A 27,702-nucleotide genomic window follows, 5' to 3' on the forward strand; every position below is an offset into this window, starting at 1 on the left:
GCGGTCACGTTATTCGTGTAGCTCTCAATAGTTCCAAACAAATCGCGTTGACAATGATTTTAAGCGGGACAGAGAGCAGCAGCTATTAATGCAGCAATTATCGGTAAGTATTAACGCATAATGTACATTGCTTACGTTGCCACTAAAATGAATTGCATATAATAGCTTTTTTTTCTGGGGAGTAGCCTAGCAGAAACACTGCATTAACGTTTTTGTGTTTAATTTTGGAGGGAAATTGGCTGCTCCCATAACATAGAATATAGAATATATATAATGTGTGTGTGTGTGTGTGTGTGTGTGTGCGCGTGTGTGTGTCTGCGCGTGTGTGTGTGTGTGTGTGTGTAGGCTATGTGTGTATGTATGTATGTATATATATATATATATATATATATATGTGTGTGTATATATATTTAATGGGGTTGTGCAGGTTTATGTGAATGTATCATAGCATTAATGTTAATAATTATGACCATAGGCGCTGGAGAAAAATATATGCAGTAAATACTGTAAATGTTTTATACCTTATGGGAACAGTCCCCTTCCCTCCAAAATTAAACACACACAAATTTAATTCAATTTATATATATATATATATACACTACCGTTCAAAAGTTTGGGGTCAGTGAGAATTTTATTTTTATTTTTTGGAGGAAAGAAATCAATACTTTTATTTATCAAGGAATAATTAATTTGATCGAAAGTGACAGTAAAGACATTTATAATGTTACAAAAGATTCTAACCCTAACCCTATTCATCAAAGAATCCTAAAAAAAAAAACAAAAAAAAACTGTACAACTGACAGACCAACAACTGTTTCAACATTGATAATAATAATAAATGTTTCTTGAGCATCAAATCCTCATATTATACTGATTTGTGAAGGATCATTTGACACTGAAGACACTGACACTGGTGATGCTGAAAATTCAGCTTTGATCACAGGAATAACTTACACTTTAATACATGATGATTAACTAACTATATTCTTCTATGTACATTTCTGAAATGCACTTTCTGTAAAGCTGCTTTGAAACAATATGTATTGTGAAAAGCGCTATACAAATAAATTTGAATTGAATTTTGAATTGAACTTTACTATATATTCACACAGAAAACAGCTGATTTACACTGGAATAATATTTAATACTATAACTGATTTTTGTTGTATTTTTAATCAAATAAGCGCAGCCATGGTTAGCAGAAGAGAATTCTTTTAAAAGTATTTAAAATCGTACCGACCCCAAACTTTTGAACGGTAGTGTATATATACAGTATATATATATATATCAGACTAATTAATGTAATTTCATTAATAGATTGGTGTGCCAAGAGTGACATTAGTCTTCACTTAGACTGAGTTAAGCAAGAGTCTTGTGACAAATTATAATAGGAAATTATAGCCATAAAAAATTCAAAGTACTTGGATACTTAAGTACATTTGAAGGCAAATACTTTTGTACTTTTACTCAAGTGAATGTTTAAAGGCAGCACTTCTACTTTTACTTGAGTAATATTTTACCTTGAGTATCTTTACTTTTACTCAAGTACATGGTATGTGTACTTCGTCCACCACTGCTCGTAGTAGGAGGATGCACTCGGGCTGAGAGTCCGAGTCCGAGTAAGACTCATAGTCGGCAGTGAAAATCTCTGTATTGTCCTGAAACTTCATATATTCCACAATTCATATTGTACTACATCTGCCGTCCCCTGACACCAGCATTTCAATTTCATCACCAGAAAGACATATTCAATCGACATTTTTGCCATTAATGGGCCCCTTACCTGCTTCTTGCTTGCTATTTGAATGTATCTAGTATTGTTTTATGTGTCTGTATTCATGTGTAAGCCTAAACTTAGGAATATGCCTCTTTCATAACACAATTTATGTGTTATATATTTTATGTGTCTTGCCCTTGTTGAATATTTACGAATTTTGTAATGGATAAGTTGATATTTTCTCTCTTTAGTAAGCCGCCACCATGAGTACGGACGCGGAGATGGCCATTTATGGCAAAGCTGCCATTTACCTTCGTAAGCCTGAGAGGGAGAGAATGGAGGCTCAGGCCAAACCATTTGATGCCAAGTCTGCCTGCTATGTGGCTGATGTCAAAGAGTTGTACCTCAAGGGAACAATCAAGAGCAAAGACGGTGGCAAAGTCACAGTTGTTTTGCTTGATACTAAGGAGGTAAATTTGAATGTCCATTTCATGTAGATGCTCATTAAATTACTTATTACATTGTTTTCTTTTATAACTAATATCTAATTTATCAAATTTATAGGAGAGAGTTGCCAAGGAAGAAGATGTCTACCCAATGAATCCTCCCAAGTATGACAAGATTGAGGACATGGCCATGATGACCCATCTCAATGAAGCCTCTGTGCTGTATAACCTCAAAGAGCGTTATGCTGCGTGGATGATCTACGTAAGTTCTGAAACGACATAAAAAGCATTTAAGTTTATTTTTTCTGTGTTGTTGGAATCTGACCATGTCTCTGCTTATTTCAGACCTACTCTGGACTCTTCTGCGCAACTGTGAACCCCTACAAGTGGCTCCCAGTGTATGATTCAGAAGTGGTGTCTGCCTACAGAGGCAAAAAGCGTATGGAGGCCCCACCCCACATCTTCTCTGTCTCTGACAACGCCTATCAGTTCATGCAGACTGGTAAGACATTATGGAATTGAATTCTATAGAATTCATTGAGATGAATTAGATGTCGCTGTTAATATAATAAATATTTACTGGATATTTAATAAATTTCAATCAACAGATAGAGAAAACCAGTCTGTCCTAATCACGTAAGTATTTTAATTTAATTTCAGACCATGACAAAAATTTAAAGTATAACATAGATGGAAAATTTATGGAGATATTTACAAAATAGAATTTAAGATTGAACAAAGATTGAATATACTTTGAAAAGTCTACATGTCTTTCAATCTTCTGTCTTCTAATCTCTTATAAACCAGTGGAGAATCTGGTGCTGGAAAGACTGTGAACACGAAACGTGTCATCCAGTACTTTGCCACAGTTGCAGTGTCAGGTGTCAAGAAAGAGGCCAGTAAAATAAAGGTACGAGATACAAAACTATGTCATATATATTATTTTAAAAGATGATGATTTGTGCGATATGTGAATTTGTGAAATGCCTATAAATTGTGTTTAGTCATGAAAAAGAAAAACAATTGAAAATAACTGAAAACCCTTCAAACATCATAGGGCTCTCTTGAGGACCAGATCATTGCTGCTAACCCTCTGCTTGAGTCTTATGGTAATGCCAAGACTGTGAGAAATGACAACTCATCTCGTTTTGTAAGTTAACCACTCTTTATTTACAGTACATATGGTCAGTTGTGTTAAATTTTACTGTACAGAGTTTTCTATAAAGATATTATGATAATTATTATTTATGTATTATGCTATTATGATTTAAACAGGGTAAATTCATCAGAATTCATTTCGGCACAACTGGAAAACTGGCTAGTGCTGACATTGAGACATGTACGTGGACATGATTTCATTGATCCATCCTGAACATTTGTCTTTATCTGTCACTCTTCAGATGATTGTGACTCAAGTACATTCTCTCAACAGATCTGCTGGAGAAGTCTAGAGTGTCATTCCAGCTTCCAGATGAGAGAGGCTACCACATCTTCTTCCAGATGATGACCAACCATAAGCCTGAGATTATTGGTAGGTGCACATATTTAATTCATTCAATGTTTCAGATAATATTGTAAGATGCTCTGTCATAAATGCTGTGTATTTTACAGAAATGTCGCTCCTCACCACCAACCCCTATGACTTCCCCATGTGCAGTCAGGGTCAGATCACAGTGGCCAGCATTGATGATAAAGTTGAGCTGGATGCTACTGATGTGAGTCATTGCTATTTGAATATTGACATATTTTATTTAAATATGGCAAATCATATATTGTATTCTTCTCTGTGATTTACAGGATGCTATTGACATTCTTGGCTTTAGTGGTGATGAAAAGATGAGCATCTACAAGTTCACTGGAGCTGTGCTTCATCATGGCAACATGAAGTTCAAGCAGAAGCAGCGTGAGGAGCAGGCTGAGCCTGATGGCACAGAGGGTGAGACTACATTGTACTAATGTGTGTCATAACATGCAGTGCTTTGAATTGAGAGATCATTGCATCGACTTTGCTGATAAACCACAGAAACTGTGTATAAAATGTTTAGTGTAAATATAAACTAGAAGTTGTGTGCATATCAATAAATCTAAAAATAAAAGGGAAAGTACCTAGTGCCTGATTTATTATAATTTTACACAAAAGACTATCTTTGCTTATAGAGCAAAGATCATTTATTTTAAAATATGTTTAACAGAAGCTGACAAAATCGCCTACCTTCTGGGTTTGAACTCTGCTGAAATGCTGAAGGGTTTGTGCTACCCGAGAGTCAAGGTCGGAAATGAGTATGTGACCAAAGGCCAGACTGTGCCACAGGTATAGTAACATTTCCAGCATGCCATGTGTTTAACCTAAAATTCAGGCTAATTATTGCAGAAGCAGAATAAAATATCCACTCTATTCTACTTACAGGTGTACAACTCTGTTAGCGCCTTGGCCAAATCTATCTATGAAAGGATGTTCTTGTGGATGGTCATTCGTATCAACCAGATGTTGGACACAAAACAACAAAGAAATTTCTACATTGGTGTGCTGGATATTGCTGGCTTTGAGATCTTTGATGTAAGAATGATTATGTTATCTCTTTTTATGTCAAAATAAATGATATTCAGAAGGTAGCAAATGTTTCTCTCATGTTTTGTCCTCCAGTACAACAGCATGGAGCAGCTGTGCATCAACTTCACCAATGAGAAACTGCAACAGTTTTTCAACCACACCATGTTTGTGCTGGAGCAAGAGGAGTACAAGAAGGAGGGCATTGTTTGGGAGTTCATTGACTTCGGCATGGACTTGGCTTCTTGCATTGAGCTCATTGAGAAGGTTATCAATGGTTTATGAATTTATTAATTTCTATTGATCCTATTCTCAAAATCTCTCATTTTTGATAATAAACAACATTCTTTTATAAACAGCCCATGGGTATCTTCTCCATCCTTGAAGAGGAGTGCATGTTCCCCAAAGCTTCAGACACTTCCTTCAAGAACAAGCTATATGATCAGCATCTTGGCAAGAACAAAGCTTTCGAGAAACCAAAGCCTGCCAAAGGCAAGGCTGAAGCCCACTTCTCCTTGGTTCACTACGCTGGAACTGTGGACTACAATATCACTGGCTGGTTGGACAAGAACAAGGATCCACTGAATGATTCTGTTCTGCTGCTGTACCAGAAGTCTTCTGTCAAACTGCTGGCTACTCTCTACCCACCTGTTGTTGAGGGTAAAGAAAAATTCAGTTTTTAACTTTCTTTCTTGTTTTTGCATTTATACATGTTACTTTGTATTTTTATCTCAATAGATAATACTAAAAAGGGAGGCAAGAAGAAGGGTGGCTCCATGCAGACTGTGTCCTCCCAGTTCAGGGTATGTATAGAGATGACATCACAGCAATATTGCTATATTTAAGAAAAAATAAAGAAATACAAAGCATGCCAACCTTTTTCTATTCTCCACAGGAGAACTTGGGCAAACTCATGACCAACTTAAGGGCCACTCACCCTCACTTTGTGCGTTGCCTGATTCCTAATGAGTCCAAGACTCCAGGTAAAGTATTTAACAAAAAACGTACAGATATTTTGGTTCTCAATATATATGATGAAGTTAATTTACCAAGTTCATGGTGTAAATTGTTCGTTATAGGTCTCATGGAGAACTTCCTGGTTATCCACCAGCTGAGGTGTAATGGTGTTCTGGAGGGCATCAGAATCTGCACAAAGGGTTTCCCCAGCACTGGATGATCTTCAGGCCGAGGAGGACAAAGTCAACACCCGTATCACCCTGTAGCCCAAGACTGGTTGCCCACTGAAGCTAAGCAGGGCTGAGCCTGGTTAGTACCTGGATGGGAGACCTTCTGAGAAAACCAGGTTGCTGCTGGAAGAGGTGTTAGTGAGGCCAGCAGGGGGTGCTCACCCTGTGGTCTGTGTGGGTCCTAACGCCCCAGTATAGTGACGGGGACACTATACTGTCAAAGAGCACCGTCCTTCAGATGAGACGTTAAACCGAGGTCCTGACTCTCTGTGGTCATTAAAAATCCCAGGATGTCTTTCGAAAGAGTAGGGGTGTAACCCCGGCATCCTGGCCAAATTTGCCCAGTGGCCTCTGTCCATCGTGGCCTCCTAATCATCCCTATATATATATATATACACTGATTGGCTTCATCACTCTGTCTCCTCTCCACCAGTAAGCTGGTGTGTGGTGAGCGTTCTGGCGCAATATGGCTGCCGTCGCATCATCCAAGTGGATGCTGCACATTGGTGGTGGTTGAGGAGATTCCCCCTTCCATGTGAAGCGCTTTGAGTGCCTAGAAAAGCGCTATATAAATGTAATGAATTATTATTATTATTATTATTATTAACACCCTGACCAAATCCAAGACAAAGCTTGAGCAGCAAGTTGATGACGTGAGTTGATTATGTAATTTAATTATATTAATTCATCAAATAAACTGTTTTCTGCTTTCAACATATTATCATTGTCTTTTAGCTTGAGGGTTCCCTTGAACAAGAGAAGAAGCTCCGCATGGACCTGGAGAGAACCAAGAGAAAGCTTGAAGGAGACCTGAAATTATCCCAAGAGTCCATCATGGACCTGGAGAATGACAAGCAGCAATCTGATGAGAAAATAAAAAAGTAATTAAAGCAGGAAATCTTTGAAAACATTTAAAACTTTTATTGTTGTGTTATGTTTTTTTTACAACTACTTATTGTTGAACAGGAAAGACTTTGAAACAAGTCAGCTGCTCAGCAAGATTGAAGATGAACAATCTCTAGGTGCTCAACTCCAGAAGAAAATCAAGGAGCTTCAGGTTTTTTCAGATTTTTTCAAACATTACATCATTGTGATCATTACATCAAATGCAGATCACCAAAAATCTAATTAACTACTTTCCACCATAGGCTCGCATTGAGGAACTGGAGGAAGAGATCGAGGCTGAGCGCGCTGCTCGTGCCAAGGTTGAGAAGCAGAGAGCTGATCTCTCCAGGGAACTTGAGGAGATCAGTGAGAGGCTTGAGGAGGCTGGAGGAGCCACTTCTGCTCAGATCGAGATGAATAAGAAGCGTGAAGCTGAATTCCAGAAGCTGCGTCGTGATCTTGAAGAGTCCACCCTCCAGCATGAAGCTACTGCTGCTGCCCTCCGCAAGAAGCAGGCAGACAGTGTGGCCGAGCTGGGAGAGCAAATTGACAACCTGCAGCGTGTTAAGCAGAAGCTTGAGAAAGAGAAGAGCGAATTCAAAATGGAGATTGATGATCTTTCCAGCAACATGGAAGCTGTTGCCAAAGCAAAGGTTGGGAAATAATCTAAAGAATATATGTGACCCATGCTGGCAAAATGAGTCGTAATACGCATGTGCTAATTACGAGCTACAGGCAAATGTAAATTTTGGTCTAATTTCATTTTCATTCACAAAAATGTGTTCATTAAGCCCTCTTCTAGCGATCCAAATGCTCCAAATAGTAATTAAACATCTAAAATTATCTTTATTTTTATGTTTTCTGAGAGGTGTACCTTCCTAAATCTTTCCTTTGTTTTAATAATCCATGAAAAATTGTCATTTTTCTTTGCTCGCTTATCAATGACTGGTACTTCCCCTCAGCACAAGTTTTAATATTCATAGCGAATTCTCGATGGCATAAGTCTGAACCAATGAAATATGATTTTTAAACTCATGCTGATGTGTTGCAAACATTATCTGTTATCTATCATGCCTTAAAGTGAACGTTTGGTTAACTGTTGGGGAAAAACATCTGATATATAACATTATATTAGATATATGCATTACAGTAGGTCTCAATACAGGTCTAATCAAACAATTGTGGTATCATGGAAAAAATTTTAATGTATATTTTTCCTATAGATATTTGGTTTTGATTTGGTGTGTGCCAAATTTGGTGGTATCACCATGGATTTTAGGTATGGTTGCTAGGTGATTTTGTTTTGGATCCTTCAGAAAACTTTAACTAGATTTTTCTCAAAATTTACTTTGCTGACTCTATTGACTTCAAATAGGTGTAGCGCAGTCCTTTTTTGTCTGATTCCAACAAATCATTCATCATCATACATGAAGGTTTTTTTAATAACAATCAAAGTAAATAACAATAACTAATTTTTGAAAATGTGCTCATTGTGACCAATTTTGCCAGCACGGGTCACATACAACCAGTCTTGAAGTTCTTTCAAATATCTAATGACTTTTGTGTTTGCAGGGCAATCTTGAGAAGATGTGCCGCACACTTGAGGACCAACTTAGTGAAATTAAGTCCAAGAATGACGAGAACATTCGTCAGTTAAATGATCTCAGTACACAAAGTGCAAGATTTCAAACTGAAAATGGTAACTCATGAACATATTAATATTATATCAAAAGTAATTAATGTCAATAATTATCAACAATAATTAATCAAAAATAATAGTGTATTAAGATTATTCAGCTGTACATTTCTGACTGTAACACTGATCAAATCTTACATCTATTTGTTTTGAAATAAACTGATAGAGACATAGAAAAGTCTGACACAGTGAATCTAAATCTATACAGGTGAGTTTGGCCGTCAGCTGGAGGAGAAGGAGGCTCTGGTTTCTCAGCTCACCAGAGGCAAACAAGCTTCCACTCAGCAAATTGAGGAACTTAAGAGGCATATTGAAGAGGAGGTTAAGGTAATACAGCATAATCAATTCATGCACATACTTGTCAATTACTTTACTGTAGAGACAAGCTAATATTATGCGACTTTGTCCCTTAGGCTAAGAACGCACTGGCCCATGCTGTGCAATCAGCCCGTCATGACTGCGACCTGCTCCGTGAGCAGTTTGAGGAAGAGCAGGAGGCAAAGGCTGAGCTGCAGCGGGGAATGTCAAAGGCCAACAGTGAGGTTGCTCAGTGGAGAACCAAATATGAAACTGATGCCATCCAGCGCACTGAGGAACTTGAAGAGTCCAAGTATGTATATTATTGTATTATATTCCCAATTCTCACAGCTATTTTATAGATTAGAATTCAAAATAATATTTATTACTTAACAGGAAGAAGCTGGCTCAGCGTCTGCAAGAGGCAGAGGAACAAGTTGAGGCAGTGAACTCCAAATGTGCATCTCTGGAGAAGACCAAACAGAGACTCCAGGGTGAGGTGGAGGACCTCATGATTGATGTGGAGAGAGCCAATGGTTTGGCTGCTAACCTTGACAAGAAGCAGAAGAACTTCGACAAGGTAAACCGTTTTAGTCATATTATATTCTCTTTGTAAAGTATTGCTGGAATGGGCTTTGTTCAACATTTTTTAAACAAACTCAATCCTGAAATATCTCCACCAAAGGTCCTGGCAGAATGGAAGCAGAAATATGAGGAAGGTCAGGCAGAGCTGGAAGGTGCCCAGAAAGAGGCTCGTTCACTCAGCACTGAACTGTTCAAGATGAAGAACTCCTATGAGGAGAGCCTGGATCAGCTGGAGACCCTCAAGAGAGAAAACAAGAATCTGCAGCGTAAGAATGAAACTGTTAAAATAGAAAAAAACTTAAAGGATTGTTCACCCAAAATGAAAATTCTTTTACTAATTACTGACCCTCATGTCGTTCCAAACTCGTGAGACTTTTATTTATCTTCAGAACACAAATTAAGATCTTTTTTATTAAATCTGAGAGCTCAATTCATTTGGATTAGTTTTATGATCTCTTTATAACCTTTTTCAAGAGTCAAAGAATCAATTGTGTAGCTGTCTACGGAGGGACAGAAAGCTTTCAAATTTCATTAAAAAGATTTTCATTTGTGTTCCAAAGATGAACGAAAGTCTGACGGGTTTGTAATGACATGAGGGTGAGTAATTAATTAATGATAACATTTTCATTTTTGGGTGAACTATCCCTTTAAATGTTCTAATTCTCAGTGATCATTAAAAAGTAAGCACATATGATTAATGAATGTGCATTATGATAAAAAATATATGTTTTTCTCTCTATAGAGGAAATTTCAGATCTGACAGAGCAGTTAGGTGAGACTGGTAAGAGCATCCATGAGCTGGAAAAGGCCAAGAAGACAGTGGAGACTGAGAAGGCAGAGATTCAGACCGCCCTGGAGGAGGCCGAAGTGAGTATCTGGAGATCAATATGGAATTCTTGCTAGAACCATCATACTGTGTTATTAATGCATATTTTTTCATTATTATATTTAATGTTGTTTTATTTGTCATAGGGTACACTGGAGCATGAGGAGTCCAAGATTCTTCGTGTCCAGCTTGAGCTAAACCAGATCAAGGGAGAGGTTGACAGGAAGCTTGCAGAGAAGGATGAGGAGATGGAGCAGATAAAGAGGAACAGCCAGAGAGTCATTGAATCCATGCAGGGCACTCTGGACTCTGAAGTCAGGAGCAGGAATGATGCCCTGAGAATCAAGAAGAAGATGGAGGGAGACCTTAATGAGATGGAGATTCAGCTGAGTCACGCCAATCGCCAGGCTGCTGAGGCCCAGAAACAGCTCAGGAACATTCAGGGACAACTCAAGGTATGCACAGGAATTATTCTTTTTGACTTTGGGATGTATTCATATATTTCTTTTAAATTAATCTAACATATGGTAAGTACAGCCTAGAAGAAACCACATCGAAAGCTCATTCAAAAGCTATTGTTATGTTCAGGATGCCCAACTGCACCTTGATGATGCCCAGAGAGGACAGGAAGACATGAAGGAGCAGGTGGCCATGGTGGAGCGCAGAAACACTCTGATGCAGTCTGAGATTGAGGAGCTGAGAGCTGCTCTGGAGCAGACAGAGAGAGGCCGCAAAGTGGCAGAACAAGAGCTGGTGGATATCAGTGAGCGTGTTGGGCTGCTGCACTCTCAGGTAAAGACATTGTTTCCCTGAAATTAAGGGAATTGAGAGCATCGTTCAAAATGTTCAAACTGTTCAAAATGTTGCTTTCCATTTTGTAGAACACAAGTCTCCTGAACACCAAGAAGAAGCTTGAAGCTGACCTTGTTCATGTCCAAAGTGAAGTTGATGACACTGTGCAGGAAGCCAGAAATGCAGAGGAGAAGGCCAAGAAGGCCATCACTGATGTGAGCAACAGTAGCTGCCAAATGTTTCATAAGACGCTTACGTACTTAAAAAATGTGGATCTAATGACTTTCTGTATTAATGCAAAAGGCTGCAATGATGGCAGAAGAGCTGAAGAAGGAGCAGGACACCAGTTCTCACCTTGAGAGGATGAAGAAAAATCTGGAGATCACAGTGAAGGACCTGCAGCACCGTCTGGATGAGGCTGAGAATCTGGCCATGAAAGGAGGAAAGAAACAACTCCAGAAGTTGGAGTCCAGAGTAAGCCTCTTTATAGTTATGATATGGGCAAAGTGAAGTATGTTATATTATGATTTGTTTGAATAAAAATAATCTTTTCTTTAGGTCCGTGAGCTTGAGGCCGAAGTTGAGGCTGAGCAGAGACGTGGAGCTGATGCTGTTAAAGGTGTCCGCAAATATGAGAGGAGAGTGAAAGAGCTCACTTATCAGGTATGACCATATTCCTCACAAGTTTGTTCAGACAAAAGAGTATGTATAATAGTGTATGTACTGACAATGCCTATTTTTAGTAAAGGATCAATGCTTAATTTTGTAAATGTGTATTTTTTTGAAGACTGACGAGGACAAGAAGAACATCGCCAGACTCCAGGATTTGGTTGACAAACTGCAGCTGAAGGTCAAAGTCTACAAGAGGCAGTCTGAAGAGGCGGTATGTAAAATCTAATAGAACATTTTGACACTGTAATTATTTATATTGGAATGCTAATTTGATGAAACATGATACATGAACCAAATAAAAAAACCTTTAGGAGGAGCAAGCCAATGGTCACCTGTCCAAGTTGAGGAAGGTGCAGCATGAGCTTGAGGAGGCTGAGGAGCGTGCTGACATTTCTGAGTCTCAGGTCAACAAGCTCAGAGTTAAGAGCCGTGATTCTGGAAAGGTTAGACTAAGTAGATGAGTTTTTTTTTTTGCATTATTTATTAAACTTGTTTATCCAAATACATGAACTACCTCTTAGAAGAAGTAGTGGAACTATAATAATTGCATTTTGCTGATGTTACATATCCTGTATTACATTTGCACATCTGCAAATGCACATTTGCACATTTGCAGTACATCTTATTAACATCTTATTAACATTTTAATAAGATCATCTTATTAACATTTTTGTTAATAAGACTAATGTTTGCCTCTTCCTTCTTTCCCAGGCCAAAGAAGAATAAATCTTTAACACTTGAAAGGAGCATTTACTGAAGTCATATAATATGAATTGTAAAAGTACCTTTCTTAATAAACCTGTTTATTTCAGCAAATAATTAGCCTGTGTGTGATTTTTCAACAATATACACTATTACAACACTGATGTCTGATCTATATGATTACATTAAACCTTATTATTCACATCATAAGAGTGCTGAGTATCAAGAGTGTCTTGAATCCAAATTTGAACTTTTAAAGGTTCCATAAAAGTTAAAAAGATTTCATAAAATTGAATTCTTATGTTGACTGAATGCATTTACTCTAACATTTCTGCTATAAACTTTCCACCCTGGATTGATGTTGACTATTGCAATATTCTGTGAACTAGCCTTCCAGTTAGCACAATTAAGCCTCTACAGATGATTCGGAGATCTAAAAAGTAAATATAATACCCGGAAAAAGCTATCTGTTACCTATAACATTTATCATTTTTATTAAATTAAATTATAATATATATTGTATATATATATATTATAATTATTATATTTAATATAATAGAATAGAATTAATAAAAAATATAATGCATGCATTTATAATATAATACCCTATAATGAGCAAGCAACAAGGTGTTTTTCTGAAATACAAAAATATGAGTGAATGACACGTGTGGAGTGCTATGATCACACACCACTCCCACACCAAGCACTAAATGAGCCAGAGATGGCTCAGTCAAATCCAGTCTATAATTGTAGGAGCCATTTTAATGCAATTATAGATTTGTCCATTGGGGGCACTCTGACATTGGTATATTAGGAGCACATGGGTATTTAGACAACAGGTGTATTGGTAGTGGGGAAGCACACAGTTTTTTGACCGTGTTAAGCCATGTACTACGTGGAATACCATGCTGACTGTGCCTAAGATTGTTATGTGTTGGATTGAGTTTAATGGTGCTTAACCATGCTTCATTGATAAAGAGTGATGTTCAAGGACATATGGAATATGGACAATATGCGCTGTATCTGCAAGGTATGGATTTAACATTAGTATGCTTTGAACAACAAAGAATGAGACACCACAAGAAGCTAATTGGAAGCAACGTTTATCAATTAGAGCACAAGAAATAAAAGACATTGTTTGCATCTTACATCTGAGTTCATGGAGTTTATACGAGTTAATTACTTGCTCACTCCTATTGCCAATACTACAGCGGCTTAATGGAAAGCTGTTACATTAAGTCAAAAAACTTTGTTTCACTAAGCAGTGAGCATAAACTGCATGTGGACGCCACTTCAGAGTCGAAGGCTTCATTGAGCATGAGTTCTTCAGCACGTCTAGGATTCGCTTCATGGATATCGGATTTCGTCGTGGAAATATGATTCACTATTCCTGTTGGATTCGTAGTGGATTTACCTCACAGTTCCGGTTGGATTCGTACTGGATTAACTGTTCCTGTTGGATTGTTGTTACTGGGACAACGCTTGATTCGGCAGCGGATTAAAAGGTATTGTTTCACCAACAAATGTTTTAATGGCCACTGACTCTGTCCATCCAATACATTGGTTGCCAAAAGTTACACAATTATTCTTTGTACTGCATGGGTTTTGAGTACTGTGTGTAATATGGATGAGCAGTGTTTGGCCGCAGAGGAATCTGCTGTGACAAAACAACAACTTTGTAATGAAAATTAGCCTGAAATGCAAAAAAGGACCATTAAACTCTCAGCAAAGGCTTTGGTGGAAAGACTTGATTCATTACAAAAACTGAGAAAGTCAAAGTTGAACATAGCACACAAAATGATCGAGACTATTAAAAGGTTGATGCAAAGTAACAAAGAAAATGACTCTGAAGTACGAAACATGTATGAAAACTTTAATGGTTTGTGTTTAGGGGCTAAGGAAACACATGATTCATTGTTGACTGTGTTGCCTGACAATGAAATTGAGAAGCATGAAATATGGTTCAAGGCAAAACTGATTCCAATTAATGAGTTTACGGAACATGTGAATGTATGGTTGTCTACACCTGTAACATCTGAAGGGGTTGATGTAAATGTTAATGATGATATAGTTCCTGAGGACAGTGTTTCAAATGTATCAAAGGTTATCACTGCATTTAGTAAGTGTAGTTCAAGCAGCAGAGGTTCTTCCAATTCATCAGCCCGCATACAGGCAGAGGCAGAGAGAGCTGCACTTGTGGCACGTGCCACTGCATTAAAAACTAAACATGCAATTGAAACACTGCAGGAGGAATTGAGAAATGCTGAAATTGCAGCATCCACTGCAAAAATTGCTGTTTTGAGAACGACCGACAGTCCTAGCAAATGTTCACGTACTGGCAGTTCACATTCTAAAGGAAAAAGATCAACAAAGGCTCAGATTTCAAGGGATGTGACAGGAAATGAAGTTCTTCATTCCACAAGACCAAAGGCGTTAAATCCACAAGTTACTGAATATGTGCCAATGAGTGAAATACCAATGGATACAGGTAGAGTTATCAGCAGTGTTCCAACACAATCAGCTGGTGCTTCCTGTAACATCACAAACCGATCAACATGCTAATGCAGCCTAAAAGATTGTTGAACAATCAAGAAAGCAGTACTTACCAACAACAAGACTCGCATTCTTTTGCTCACCATTCCAGAGGTAACATGGCAACATCTCAAGCTGTGAACTGTCTTCCATCTCAAGGTGAACCCCTGTATGAGATTCTGAAAAGGCAGGAGGAATTAACAACATATCTGGTACATCAAGTTCAACCTCAAACGCTTCCCAAAAGAGAGATTCCAATCTTTGATGGTAATCCACTTCAGTATGTGTCATTCATTAGAGCTTTTGAGTACAGTGTTGAAGAAAGGACTCGCAATAAAAGGGACTGCTTGTATTTTCTGGAGCAATTCACGACAGGACAACCCAGAGTACTGGTTCAAAGTTGCCAACATCTTGATCCAGAAGTAGGGTATTTATTAGCTAAGAAACTTCTGAAGGAGCAATTTGGTGATGAATTCCAGATTGCAGCTGCATATATGGAAAAGGCTTTAAGTTGGCCATCATTAAAGACTGAGGATGCACAAGGTCTTCATGCATATTCATTGTTTTTGCGTGCATGTTGTAACATCATTGATAATATCTCTTATATGCAAGAACTAAATATGCCAAGTAATATGAGAACTGTGGTAATGAAGCTGCCTGTCAAATTGAGAGAATGTTGGAGAGAAAGAGCTTGTGAGATAATGGAGTTGCATCGAGGCAGAGCAAAATTCTCACACATTGTAGACTTCATTGAACGACAGGCAAAGATGGCATCAGATCCTGTGTTTGGATGCATTCAGGATAAGCAACCAAGTACAGTTAACAGGACATTCAAGGGAAACAGTTTTGCTGCAAATGTTACAAATGATAATTCAGTTCCAAGGGGATATGTAACATCACAATTGAGAAATCATTCCGTATACAAGACCAATGGTAACACAACTTGCTTGTTCTGTCAAGACAATCATGTTTTAAAAAGGTGTGATATTTTTAAAAATAAGTCACAACAAGAAAAGCTTGACCTTTTTAAAAGAAACAGGAGTTTGTTTCAGCTGTTTAAAGTCTGGACATATAAGTAGGGAATGTGACGACCGCCTTGTCTGTGAAGTATGTAATCAGACACATCCTTCAGTGTTGCACATACATCGCAAGCCAGTTGTGGAGGACAAGGGGCAAAAGAGTAGCCTAGTGTCTGCACAAACTTGTGGACATACAGGGGCTGGTAATGAAAAATGTTTTCTGTCAATCATTCCAGTGCAAGTAAAATGAGCCAAAGGAGACAAAATAATTCAAACGTATGCTTTTCTGGATCCTGGGGGTTCAGCTACATTTTGCTCCAAGCAGCTGATGGATGAACTGAACATCAGAGGTAAAAGGGTTAACATTGGTGGTGGTTGAGGAGATTCCCCCCTTCTATGTGAAGCGCTTTGAGTGTCCAGAAAAGCGCTATATAAATGTGATGAATTATTATTATTATTATTATTATTATTATTTTTCTGCGCACTATGGGATAAGAGCAGTCTGTATCTTGTAATGTGTTAACTGGTTTGGAGATAAGCGGAATCAACAACGATCATTTCTTTTCCCTTCCGGAAGTATATACTCAGAAGAAAATGCCTGTCAACTCAGATAACATTGTAACGCAGGAGGAAATATCCAAATGGCCATATCTGGACAGAGTGAAACTTACACACATTGAGGCTAATGTTGATTTACTCATTGGAGCCAATGCGTCCCAAGTGATGGAGCCATGGGAGGTAATAAATGGCTATGGTAATGGACCTTATGCCATTAGAACCCTTCTGGGGTGGGTTGTTAATGGACTTTCAGAGAGGAGTAGTGACTGCAGGAATGATACTGGCACACCTTTTGTTACTGTCAACAGGATTTCTATTGGAAGGCTCGAGGAATTGCTTCAACATCAGTATAATTGTGACTTTAATGAAAACATGGTGGATAAGAAAGAGATGTCCAGAGAGGATCTGAAGTTTTTGGAAATAATGGACAAGTCAGTTAAGGTACAGGATGGACATTACAATCTTAAGTTACCATTTCGAACTAATGATGTGGTATTGCCTAACAACTTGTGTGTTCCCAAGCAAAGGTGCAATGGGTTGAAAAGGAAATTTGAAAGGAACAACCCGTTCCATGAGGAATATACACGTTTCCTTTCTGATGTTCTTGAAAAAGGTTATGCTGAGAAGGTGCCAGAAGACCAGTTAAATCGGGATGATGGTAAGGTTTGGTATGTTCCTCATCATGGAGTGTTCCATCCCAAAAAAGGAACATTGAGAGTTGTATTTGATTGAGGAGCAACATTTAAGGATACATCCCTCAACAAACAACTGTTGCAAGGTCCCAACCTTACAAATTCACTTCTAGGAGTTCTGATACGATTCAGGCAGGAGCCCATAGCCTTGATGGCTGACATTCAAGCTATGTTTCATCAGGTTAAGGTGTCTAAAGAGGATGTTGACTTTCTTCGGTTTCTATGGTGGTGTGATGGAGACTTGAAACAGGAAGTTTATACTTACCGAATGACAGTTCATCTGTTCGGAGCTGTATCCTCTCCAAGTTGTGCCTGTTCTGCATTTAAACAAACTGCAACGGACAATCAACCACTCTTTTCAACAGAAGTAATCAAAACAGTCTTTGAAAGTTTCTATGTGGATGATTGTTTGAAGAGTGTCTCTTCGGAGGAGGCAGCTGTCAACATGGTACAGGATCTTACTGCTCTTTGTCAAAAGGGTGGTTTTTGTTTGATCAAGTGGATTAGTAACAGTCGCAAAGTATTACAATCAGTTCCAGAGGAATCCAGAAGCAAAGAGATCCAGTGTTTGGATTTAGCTCGAGATAAGTTACCTGTGGAAAGAACTTTGGGTCTTCAGTGGTGTACAGAGTTTGATGTTTTTCAATTTAGAATGCAGTTGAAAACCCAACAATGTACAAGAAGAGGAATCTTGTCTACTGTCTGTTCTGTGTATGATCCTATGGGATTTCTTTATCCTATTATGCTACCTGTCAAGTTACTCCTACAGGAGATGTGTAGACAGAATCTGAGTTGGGATGAGAATACACCCCCAATGTTACGTTAGAAACGAGGACACAAGATGCAAGTAAAAAGGCTCTTTATTTATAGTGTAAATAAAGATGATGATGATGATGTATAGTCCAGGTATGCAGGCGTGGCGCAGGGACTTCGATGGTCAGACACAGAGTGAAGGATGAAGTGCAGGGTGCTCTGAAGAGTGATGACGTAGTCCAGACACGAAACGAAATCCAACACGACGAAAACTGGAACACAGGAACTCAAGACGGGACACGAAGCACAGGAACAGGCACAGGGAACACGAAGACTTCATACAACGATCTGACAATGGGAATGAGAAAGTGGTAAGTATTTATAGGAGATGAGATGAGTGGCAGCTGGTACGGGTGAGTGATCGCAGCTGGATACTGATCAACTGATGATCCGGACACACCCACTCACACACTCGCACACATGTAAACAACAAAGCACGAGACTAGAGAGAGACACTGGATCCATATACCGTGACAGTACCCCTCCCCCTAGGAACGCCTCCTGGCGTTCCCAGGACTCCTTACCTGTCGATTGTAATCATCGATAAGGGAGTGATCCAGAATGTCTCTAGCAGGTACCCAACTTCTCTCCTCAGGACCGCAACCTTCCCAGTCCACCAAGTACTGGAATCCACGCCCCCTCCGCCTTGAGTCCAGCACACGATTGACCGAATAAGTTGGTTCCCCATCTACGAGTCGCGGCGGGGGAGGAACCGGGATAGGCGGATTAATGCGAGAATGAAATACGGGTTTAATTTTGGATACATGAAAGACGGGGTGAATTCTCCTGTACACCGGAGGAAGGTTGAGGCGGACTGCCACCGGGCTAATGATCTTGGTGACAGTGAACGGGCCAATGAATTTGGGAGCAAGTTTATTAGACACGAAGCGGAGAGGAATGTTCTTGGTAGAAAGCCACACTTTTTGACCAACGACGTATACGGGAGGTCTAGACCGGTGGCGATCGGCTTTGGCCTTGGTGCGCAACCCCACTTGGAGAAGAGTCTCACAGGCTCTAGTCCAAGTGCGGTGACACCTCTGGACGAAGGCGTGAGCAGAGGGGACCGCGACCTCGGATTCCAGACTAGGAAAAATTGGTGGCTGGTAACCTACGCTACACTCAAACGGAGATAGGCCCGTGGATGACACTGGCAACGTGTTGTGGGCGTACTCCACCATAGAAAGTTGTTGACTCCATGAGGAAGGGTTCTTGGAAACCAAACATCGTAACGTTCTCTCCAAATCTTGGTTGGCTCTCTCAGTTTGGCCATTGCTCTGGGGGTGGAACCCTGAGGACAGACTGACAGTCGCCCCCAGAAGCTTACAAAATTCTTGCCAAAATTTGGACACAAACTGGGGTCCCCTGTCAGAAACCACGTCTGTCGGGAGGCCATGTAACCGAAAGACGTGGTCAACGACAATCACCGCTGTCTCCTTGGCTGAGGGTAATTTGGGCAAGGGAATGAAATGAGCCGCCTTCGAGAACCGGTCCACTACGGTCAAAACTACCGTATGACCCTGGGAGGGTGGGAGGGCGGTAACAAAATCTAGAGTGATATGGGACCAGGGTCTCGAAGGGACTGGCAGCGGTTGGAGTAACCCATCTGGGGGTCGATTGGAAGTCTTACCAGTGGCACAAACTGAGCAAGCCAAAACAAAACTGTGAATGTCACGAGCCATGAGAGGCCACCAGAACCGTTGTTTGACTAAAAACCTAGTGCGATTAACTCCTGGATGACAAACCACATTGGAAGAATGCCCCCACTGAATGACGCTGGACCTCAAACCCTCAGGCACAAATAAACGATTCGGTGGGCAACCGACCGGTGGCGTTACCCCTTCTAAGGCCTTCCTGACCTTCGATTCGACCTCCCATACGAGTGTGGAGATGAATAGGGTCTCTGGTAAAATGCACTCGGGAGTAGACGGGCGTTCGGAACGATCAAAAATGCGCGATAAAGAATCGGGTTTGATGTTCTTAGAACCCGGGCGGTACGAAAGAGTAAAATCAAAACAACCGAAAAAAAGTGCCCACCGAGCCTGCCTGGAGTTCAACCTTTTAGCAGTCCGAATGTATTCTAAGTTCTTGTGGTCGGTCCAAACGATAAAAGGTACCCCCGACCCTTCTAACCAGTGACGCCACTCCTCCAATGCTAACTTGACTGCCAACAACTCTCTGTTCCCAATGTCATAATTGCGTTCGGCAGGGGACAGACGGTGAGACAAAAACGCGCAAGGATGCATCTTGTCGTCTGAAAGAGAGCGCTGGGATAACACTGCTCCTACCCCCACCTCTGACGCGTCGACCTCCACCACGAACTGACGTGATGGATCAGGGGTTGTCAGAATGGGGGCTGAAACGAAGCAACCCTTCAATTTGGCAAACGCAGCCTCGGCTGCGTCTGACCACCTGAACGTCGTTCTGGGGGAGGTCAAAGCGGTCAGAGGTGCGGCTAGTTGGCTGAAGTTGCGAATCAAAACGTCTGTAGAAATTGGCGAACCCCAGAAATCTCAGTAGGGCCTTACGAGACTCTGGACTTGGCCACTCTACCACAGCCTTGATCTTCTCAGGATCCATGCGCATTCCCTCAACCGACACGATGTATCCTACGAATGGGACAGACTGTGCATGAAAATCGCATTTCTCCGCCTTGACAAAAAGCCCATTCTCTAACAACCTCTGAAGCACTCGTCGGACGTGCTGCACGTGTTCCTGGAGAGAAGAAGAAAAAATCAGTATGTCGTCCAGGTAGACATAAATGAACTGATCTATCATATCTCGCAGCACGTCATTGACGAGTGCCTGGAAGACCGCTGGACTGTTGGAAAGCCCGAAAGGCATAACCAAATATTCAAAGTGTCCCCTGGGGGTGTTAAATGCGGTCTTCCACTCATCCCCCTCCCTGATGCGGACCAAATGATAGGCATTACGTAAATCCAATTTTGTGAAGATGGTCGCTCCCTGCAACCTCTCGAAGGCTGAAGACATCAACGGCAAAGGATAAGTATTCTTTACCGTGATGTTGTTCAACCCCCGGTAGTCAATACAAGGTCGCAGAGACCCGTCCTTCTTCCCCACAAAAAAGAACCCCGCCCCCGCTGGAGAAGAGGAAGGGCGGATGAACCCTGTTGCTAGAGAATCAGAAATATATTTCTCCATAGCCTCCCTCTCAGGTATAGAGAGCGAATATAACTTGCCCTTGGGCGGAGCCGTACCTGGTAATAAGTCTATGGCACAGTCATAGGGACGATGTGGAGGGAGAGAAGCAGCCCAAGACTTACTGAACACCTCCTTCAGGTCCAGATACTCCGCGGGCACGTTAGATAGATCCACTGCCTCCTCCTGCAACACAGGGACAGAAACAGACGGACAGGCAGACACTAGACAAGACTTATGACACTGATTACTCCATGAAGACACAGACTTGAGCTGCCAGTCCACTTTAGGGTTGTGCCGGATGAGCCAAGGGTGACCGAGGACAATGGGTGCAAGGGGGGTGTTCAGGATATAGAACGAGATGGTCTCGGTGTGGTTGCCTGATGTGGTGAGGGTGATGTCTTCTGTGGCAAACGTGATGTTGGGAAGTGTTTGTCCATTAAGTGCGTGTACAGCAATCTGATGTGTGAGGGTCTTGAGGGGAATCTTGAATTGACGTGCAAATGAGTGATCCATGAAGTTACCTTCTGCTCCGGAGTCCAAGAGTGCTCGACAGTCGTGAGTGAGTGTTGACCATCTCAGTCTTACCGGAAGGAGGGTAGATGTTGATGAGGTCTTCTCGGCGGAGATCCCACCCGATAGTAGCCTCATACTTACTATCGGGCTTGCCCTTTTACCGGACAGTTGTAAGCAAAGTGTCCGGTTCCACCACAGTACAGGCAAAGGCCCTGGGACCTCCGCCTTTCCCTCTCCTCCCGGGAAAGCCGAGCTCGACCCACCTGCATGGGCTCGTGATCGTCGACGGGGCTGACCGCGTCCCCGCCTCCAACTCGTGGCCCCTCGGCTCCTGCCAGAGGGCGTCTACTCATAGCGTGGCCACCAACTCGGGACAGTCGGGCATCAACTCTGAGAGCTAAAGCGATGAGTTCATTGAGAGACTGGGGCAGGTCCAAAGCGTAGATTTCTCTTCGGACGCGGTCAGCCAGCCCATGCAGGAACATGTCCCACTGCGCCTCCTCGTTCCATTTGCTCTCCGCTGCAAGGGTCCGGAACTCGACTGAATAGTCCGACACAGACCTTTCTCCTTGACGTAACTCAGCCAGCATTCTTGCAGCTTCTCTTCCGCCGGCCGTCCGGTCGAAAACTCTTTTTATCTCAGCGGAGAGCTCCTGGAACGAGGTGCAGCATGGATCGTCGTTTTCCCACACCGCCGTTCCCCATAACGCCGCTTTCCCAGTCAGGAGGGTGAGCACAAAGGCGACCTTGGAACGCTCAGTCCGGAAAGTCTGAGGCTGGAGCGAAAAATGCATGGAGCACCGGGTTAAAAAGGCTCGGCAAAATTTTGGATCACCTGAATAATGCTCTGGGGTAGGTAGGCATGGCTCCGACTGGGATGGGCTCTCCGATGGTGTGGGGGGAACAGCCGGTGTGGGCGGCGCAGTGGGAGCTCGTAGCTGTTGGATCTGCCGGGTGAGCTCGGACACCTGCGCCACTAACGCCTGAACAGCGCGACCAGTATCATTTAAATTCTTCTCTTGAATGTCCAGACGAGCCATACTGTTATTCAAACAGTCCTCCATGTTCGGCGCTGATGTACTTGCTGTGTCCATTCTTGGTCAGATCGTTCTGTTGCGTTAGAAACGAGGACACAAGATGCAAGTAAAAAGGCTCTTTATTTATAGTGTAAATAAAGATGATGATGATGATGTAAAGTCCAGGTATGCAGGCGTGGCGCAGGGACTTCGATGGTCAGACACAGAGTGAAGGATGAAGTGCAGGGTGCTCTGAAGAGTGATGACGTAGTCCAGACACGAAACGAAATCCAACACGACGAAAACTGGAACACAGGAACTCGAGACGGGACACGAAGCACAGGAACAGGCACAGGGAACACGAAGACTTCATACAACGATCTGACAATGGGAATGAGAAAGTGGTAAGTATTTATAGGAGATGAGATGAGTGGCAGCTGGTACCGGTGAGTGATCGCAGCTGGATACTGATCAACTGATGATCTGGACACACCCACTCACACACTCGCACACATGTAAACAACAAAGCACGAGACTAGAGAGAGACACTGGATCCATATACCGTGACACCCAATACTTCAAACACAGTGGAATAGTTGGATTTCTGATATGGATAAGTTGTCAGAGTTCCAAGTGGACCGATGTCTAAAACCCACAAATTTTGGACAAATCATTCATGCCTGTTTACATCATTTTTCAGATGCCTGTGAAAGAGGATATGGCATGGTTACTTATCTCAAGCTGATCAACAGTGAGGACAAAGTGCATGTGACATTTCTGCTCAGTAAGGCCAGAGTAGTGCCTCTTAAACCGATAACCATTCCTCGTCTGGAACTAACAGCAGCTGTACTCTCTGCTAAAGTGGACCAAATGCTGAGAATGGAGTTAAGACTTCAATTGGAGAATTCAGTTTTTTGGACTGGTAGCCAGACTGTGCTTAAGTACATCAAAAATGAGGACAAGCGCTTTCAGACTTTTGTTGCAAATAGGGTCTCTTACATAAGAGAAAGAACACAACCTCAGCAATGGAGATATGTTGCCACAAAAGAAAACCCTGCAGATGATACTTCACGTGGAATGCAGATCAAAACCTTCAGGCAAAGCAAAAGATGGATTGAAGGTCCAAGTTTCCTTTGGACATCAGAAGATTATAAACCACTTCCAACAGAAGAACACAACATTCAGGAGGATGATCCTGAGATCAAAGGAGACCATAAGGTAAATGCTTTTATTCTGCAAGGTATGTCAAATTCCACCAATTACTTCATCACCTACTTCTCAGATTGGAAAAGACTGAAAGTGGCATTTGCTTGGATGCTCAAATTGAGAAAAGTGCTAAATAGGCTACGTCTCAAAAGGAAGGAACTATTGGCATTTGAAAGAGATTGCAATGTTACTAAATCTGCCATAGATGTGCAAAAAAAGTTGTTTAAAGCAACTCAAGGTGGACAGTCTTTGTCATTGGAGGATATCGTTGAGGATATCGTTGAAGCTGAAATCGCTATTGTTCGCTTCAGTCAACAACAACAATTTCAAGATGAAATTGAACAACTGAAGAGTGGTTTTAAAGAAGTTAAGAGGAATAGCAGTCTATATAGACTGGACCCTGTATTGGACAATGAACTCATTAGGGTAGGAGGAAGACTCAGGAAGGCAGCTATGCCTATTGAATCCAAGCACCCTGTTATATTATCTAAGAATCAGCACATTTCACATCTTCTACTTCGTCACATTCATGAACAATTGGGCCATTGTGGTAGGAATCATATGTTATCCAAGTTAAGACAAACATACTGGATTACCAATGCCAATGCTGCTGCAAGAAAAATCATTTCCAAATGTGTTGTATGTAGGCGTTATAGAGAGAAGACAGGTGAGCAAAAGATGTCAGACCTCCCCCTTGAACGAATTACCCCTGATCTTCCACCTTTTACAAACACTGGAGAGGATTATTTCGGTCCTATCGAAGTTAGAAGGGGACGTAGTAATGTGAAGCGATACGGAGTAATCTTCACTTGTATGGCATCCAGAGCAGTGCATTTGGAAGTAGCTTACTCCTTGGACACTGATGGATGTATAAATGCTTTAAGGAGATTTGGTGCCAACAAATTTCATTGGTGCCAACAGAGAGTTGAAAGAAGCTCTTTCTGTGTGGAATAACAAGCAAATTGAAAAGGAGTTACTTCAAGTAGGGGTTCAGTGGAGCTTTAATCCACCAACAGGGTCCCATTGTGGAGGTGCGTGGGAGCGCATCATTCGCATGGTGAGAATTATTCTTTGTTCTGTTCTTCGTCAACAGATGCTGGATGATGAATCATTCCATACTATTCTGTGTGAAGTAGAATCCATTTTAAATGATCGTCCGATTACCAAGCTTTCCAGTGATTCCAATGATCTTGAGGCCCTCACCCCTAATCATCTTCTTCTTATGCAAGGCAAGCCTGCTTTACCACCTGGACTTTTTGAAAAGACTGATCTGTATGTAAAAAGAAGATGGAGGCAAGTGCAGTATTTAGCTGATCTTTTCTGGAAAAGATGGATACGGGAGTATCTACCTCTGTTACAAAAACGTCAAAAGTGGACAAAGGAACGACAAAGTTTTGTTCCTGGCGACATTGTACTTTTACTGGATCCTAATGCTCCTCGTGGATCATGGCCACTTGGTAGAGTAGTGGAAGCTTTTCCAGCTGATAAAAGTTTAGTACGTACTGTAAAGATTAAGACCAAAGGTAGTGTTCTGGAACGGCCTGTTAGAAAGCTTTGTCTTTTATTGGAGTTAAATGATTGAGGTGACAATGGTTCTGTTATTACAAGTTTAATAATGTCATGAATTTATGACCAAATGTCTGTATATGTTGCTTTAATTGTTATGGCTCCTTTATGTATGTTTTCTGTGATTGTTATGTCTTCCTGACATTAGCAATTAAGGGGCCGGTGTGTAGGAGCCATTTTAATGCAATTATAGATTTGTCCATTGGGGGCACTCTGACATTGGTATATTAGGAGCACATGGGTAATTAGACAACAGGTGTATTGGTAGTGGGAAAGCACACAGTTTTTTGACTGTGTTAAGCCATGTACTATGTGGAAATACCATGCTGACTGTGCCTAAGATTGTTATGTGTTGGATTGAGTTTAATGGTGCTTAACCATGCTTCATTGATAAAGAGTGATGTTCAAGGACATATGGAATTTGGACAATGTGCGTGCGCTGTATCTGCAAGGTATGGATTTAACATTAGTATGCTTTGAACAACAAAGAATGAGACACCACAAGAAGCTAATTGGAAGCAACGTTTATCAATTAGAGCACAAGAAATAAAAGACATTGTTTGCATCTTACATCTGAGTTCATGGAGTTTATACGAGTTAATTACTTGCTCACTCCTATTGCCAATACTACAGCGGCTTAATGGAAAGCTGTTACAATAATATCTCGCAAATGTTTGCGGTGATGCCCAGCTCGCTGCAGCACAAATGTCCTAAATAGAAACACCCCTAAACAGTGCCCAAGAGGTAACCATTCCTGGAGTGAGCTCGAAGTCCTGATGAAGATTGTAAATGTTTGCGTCTTTGTAACACATTACAATCACGTTTACCACTGTCACGGGTGGTTAAAGAAAAGGCAGACAGAGATGAGGATATAATTCCAAAACAAAGGTTTGATGGTAATATAACACAGGACAGCAGAACAGGCAGCAACACACACTAAATATAACAGAGATCGGACCAAGACTGACTGAACAGACGGAACGTAAAGGATAAGTTCACCTCAAAATGAACATTTCCTGATAATTTACTCACACCAATGCCATCCAAGATGTTCATGTCTTTCTTTCTTCAGTGGAAAAGAAATTAATTTTTTTGAGGAAAACATTTCAGGATTTTTCTCCACGCAATGGATTTCATTTGCAACCAACATGTTGAAGTCCAAATCAATGCAGTTTCAAAGGGCTATGAAGTGCTTCAAAGGGCTCTGCACGTTTCCAGCTGAGGAATAGGGTCTTATCTAGCGAAACGATCAGTCATTTAAATAAATAAATAAACATTTATATACTTTTTAACCACAATTGTTCGTCTGACATGCGACATGATGACAGGCAGACAAGTCCAAAGAAAAACTAAACAAAATACAACTGTGACAACCACTCAGTGAGAGAGTGGTAAAACAAAATGGGTTCCCCCTTATAATTGTCAGCACAAGAGACGAAGAGCTGACTGCTCTTTCGTAACAAACTCATCCTCTGCACGTAAGTACGGGCACAGATAGTTTAACCGCTCTTCTTCTGATGTAGAAAAAGGTGTGCTTCTGATGTCTCATTGACTTTAGGAACAAACTCCGGATTAGTTTTCAGTGTAACTTTCGATCCACCCACTGAAAACCCGCATACAGTGAGAAAGCGTGTAATTCACTCACCTGCTTTGATGTAGTGTAGCTTTTTTAAATAAAAAGCAGATATAATACGGATGAACAAGTGATAAAGCTCGGGTTGCTGAGTATTCGATCCCTTACTTCAAAAGCACTTATTGTTATTGATATGATTACAGATTATAACCTAGATGTGCTGTGTTTGACAGAAACCTGGCTAAAACCAGACGATTACATTACTTTAAATGAGTCCACCCCAACAGATTACTGTTATAAACATGAGCCCCATCTGAAAGGCAAAGGGGTTGCTGTAATTTATACTAATATCTTCTGAATTACTGAGAAGTCTAGTTTTAAATATGATTCTTTTTAAGTGTTGGTGCTTAATGTAACACTATCTAGTGCAAATGATAAATCACATTTGAGATTTGTGCTGGCTACTGTATACAGGCCACCAGGGCACCATACAGACTTTATCAAAGAATTTGCTGATTTTCTATCAGAGTTAGTACTGGCTGCAGATAAAGTCCTAATTGTTGGTGATTTTAATATGCATGTAGATAACGAAAAAGATGCATTGGGATTGGCATTTAAAGACATTCTGAACTCTATTGGAGTTAGACAACACGTGTCAGGACCTACTCATTGTCGTAATCATAGTCTAGATCTAATATTATC

At 41.0% G+C, this 27,702-nt stretch overlaps 1 protein-coding gene across 1 annotated transcript; it reads left to right on the forward strand.

Moving 5' to 3' along the window:
- The first annotated feature begins 1,948 nt into the window (after positions 1-1,948).
- Positions 1,949-12,555, forward strand: LOC130101637 (myosin heavy chain, fast skeletal muscle-like). The gene is made up of 35 exons (XM_056267453.1): positions 1,949-2,187; positions 2,282-2,425; positions 2,509-2,665; positions 2,772-2,799; positions 2,971-3,073; positions 3,221-3,313; positions 3,439-3,502; positions 3,596-3,694; positions 3,775-3,878; positions 3,961-4,099; positions 4,356-4,474; positions 4,571-4,720; positions 4,808-4,978; positions 5,071-5,371; positions 5,450-5,514; positions 5,607-5,694; positions 5,791-5,877; positions 6,499-6,551; positions 6,634-6,779; positions 6,865-6,955; positions 7,047-7,436; positions 8,356-8,482; positions 8,688-8,806; positions 8,893-9,089; positions 9,173-9,356; positions 9,462-9,627; positions 10,104-10,228; positions 10,334-10,642; positions 10,776-10,979; positions 11,069-11,194; positions 11,283-11,453; positions 11,538-11,642; positions 11,767-11,862; positions 11,963-12,094; positions 12,363-12,555. The coding sequence occupies exons 1-35, from the start codon at positions 1,981-1,983 to the stop codon at positions 12,375-12,377; spliced, it is 4,875 nt and encodes a 1,624-aa protein (XP_056123428.1). The 5' UTR covers positions 1,949-1,980; the 3' UTR covers positions 12,378-12,555.
- The last annotated feature ends 15,147 nt before the right edge of the window (positions 12,556-27,702 follow it).

The sequence above is a fragment of the Rhinichthys klamathensis genome, unplaced genomic scaffold (assembly GCF_029890125.1).
Source record: "Rhinichthys klamathensis goyatoka isolate OS25496 unplaced genomic scaffold, OSU_Roscu_1.1 h1tg000259l_1, whole genome shotgun sequence".
In the NCBI taxonomy this organism is placed as follows: Eukaryota; Metazoa; Chordata; class Actinopteri; order Cypriniformes; family Leuciscidae; genus Rhinichthys; species Rhinichthys klamathensis.

Bases quoted from the DNA above. Each gene is read 5' to 3' on its own strand.
- LOC130101637 (XM_056267453.1), top strand. From the start codon at position 1,981: ATGAGTACGGACGCGGAGATGGCCATTTATGGCAAAGCTGCCATTTAC. The intron at 3,314-3,438 runs GTAAGTTAACCA...TGATTTAAACAG, and splicing joins ATGACAACTCATCTCGTTTT to GGTAAATTCATCAGAATTCA. The intron at 4,721-4,807 runs GTAAGAATGATT...TTTGTCCTCCAG, and splicing joins CTGGCTTTGAGATCTTTGAT to TACAACAGCATGGAGCAGCT.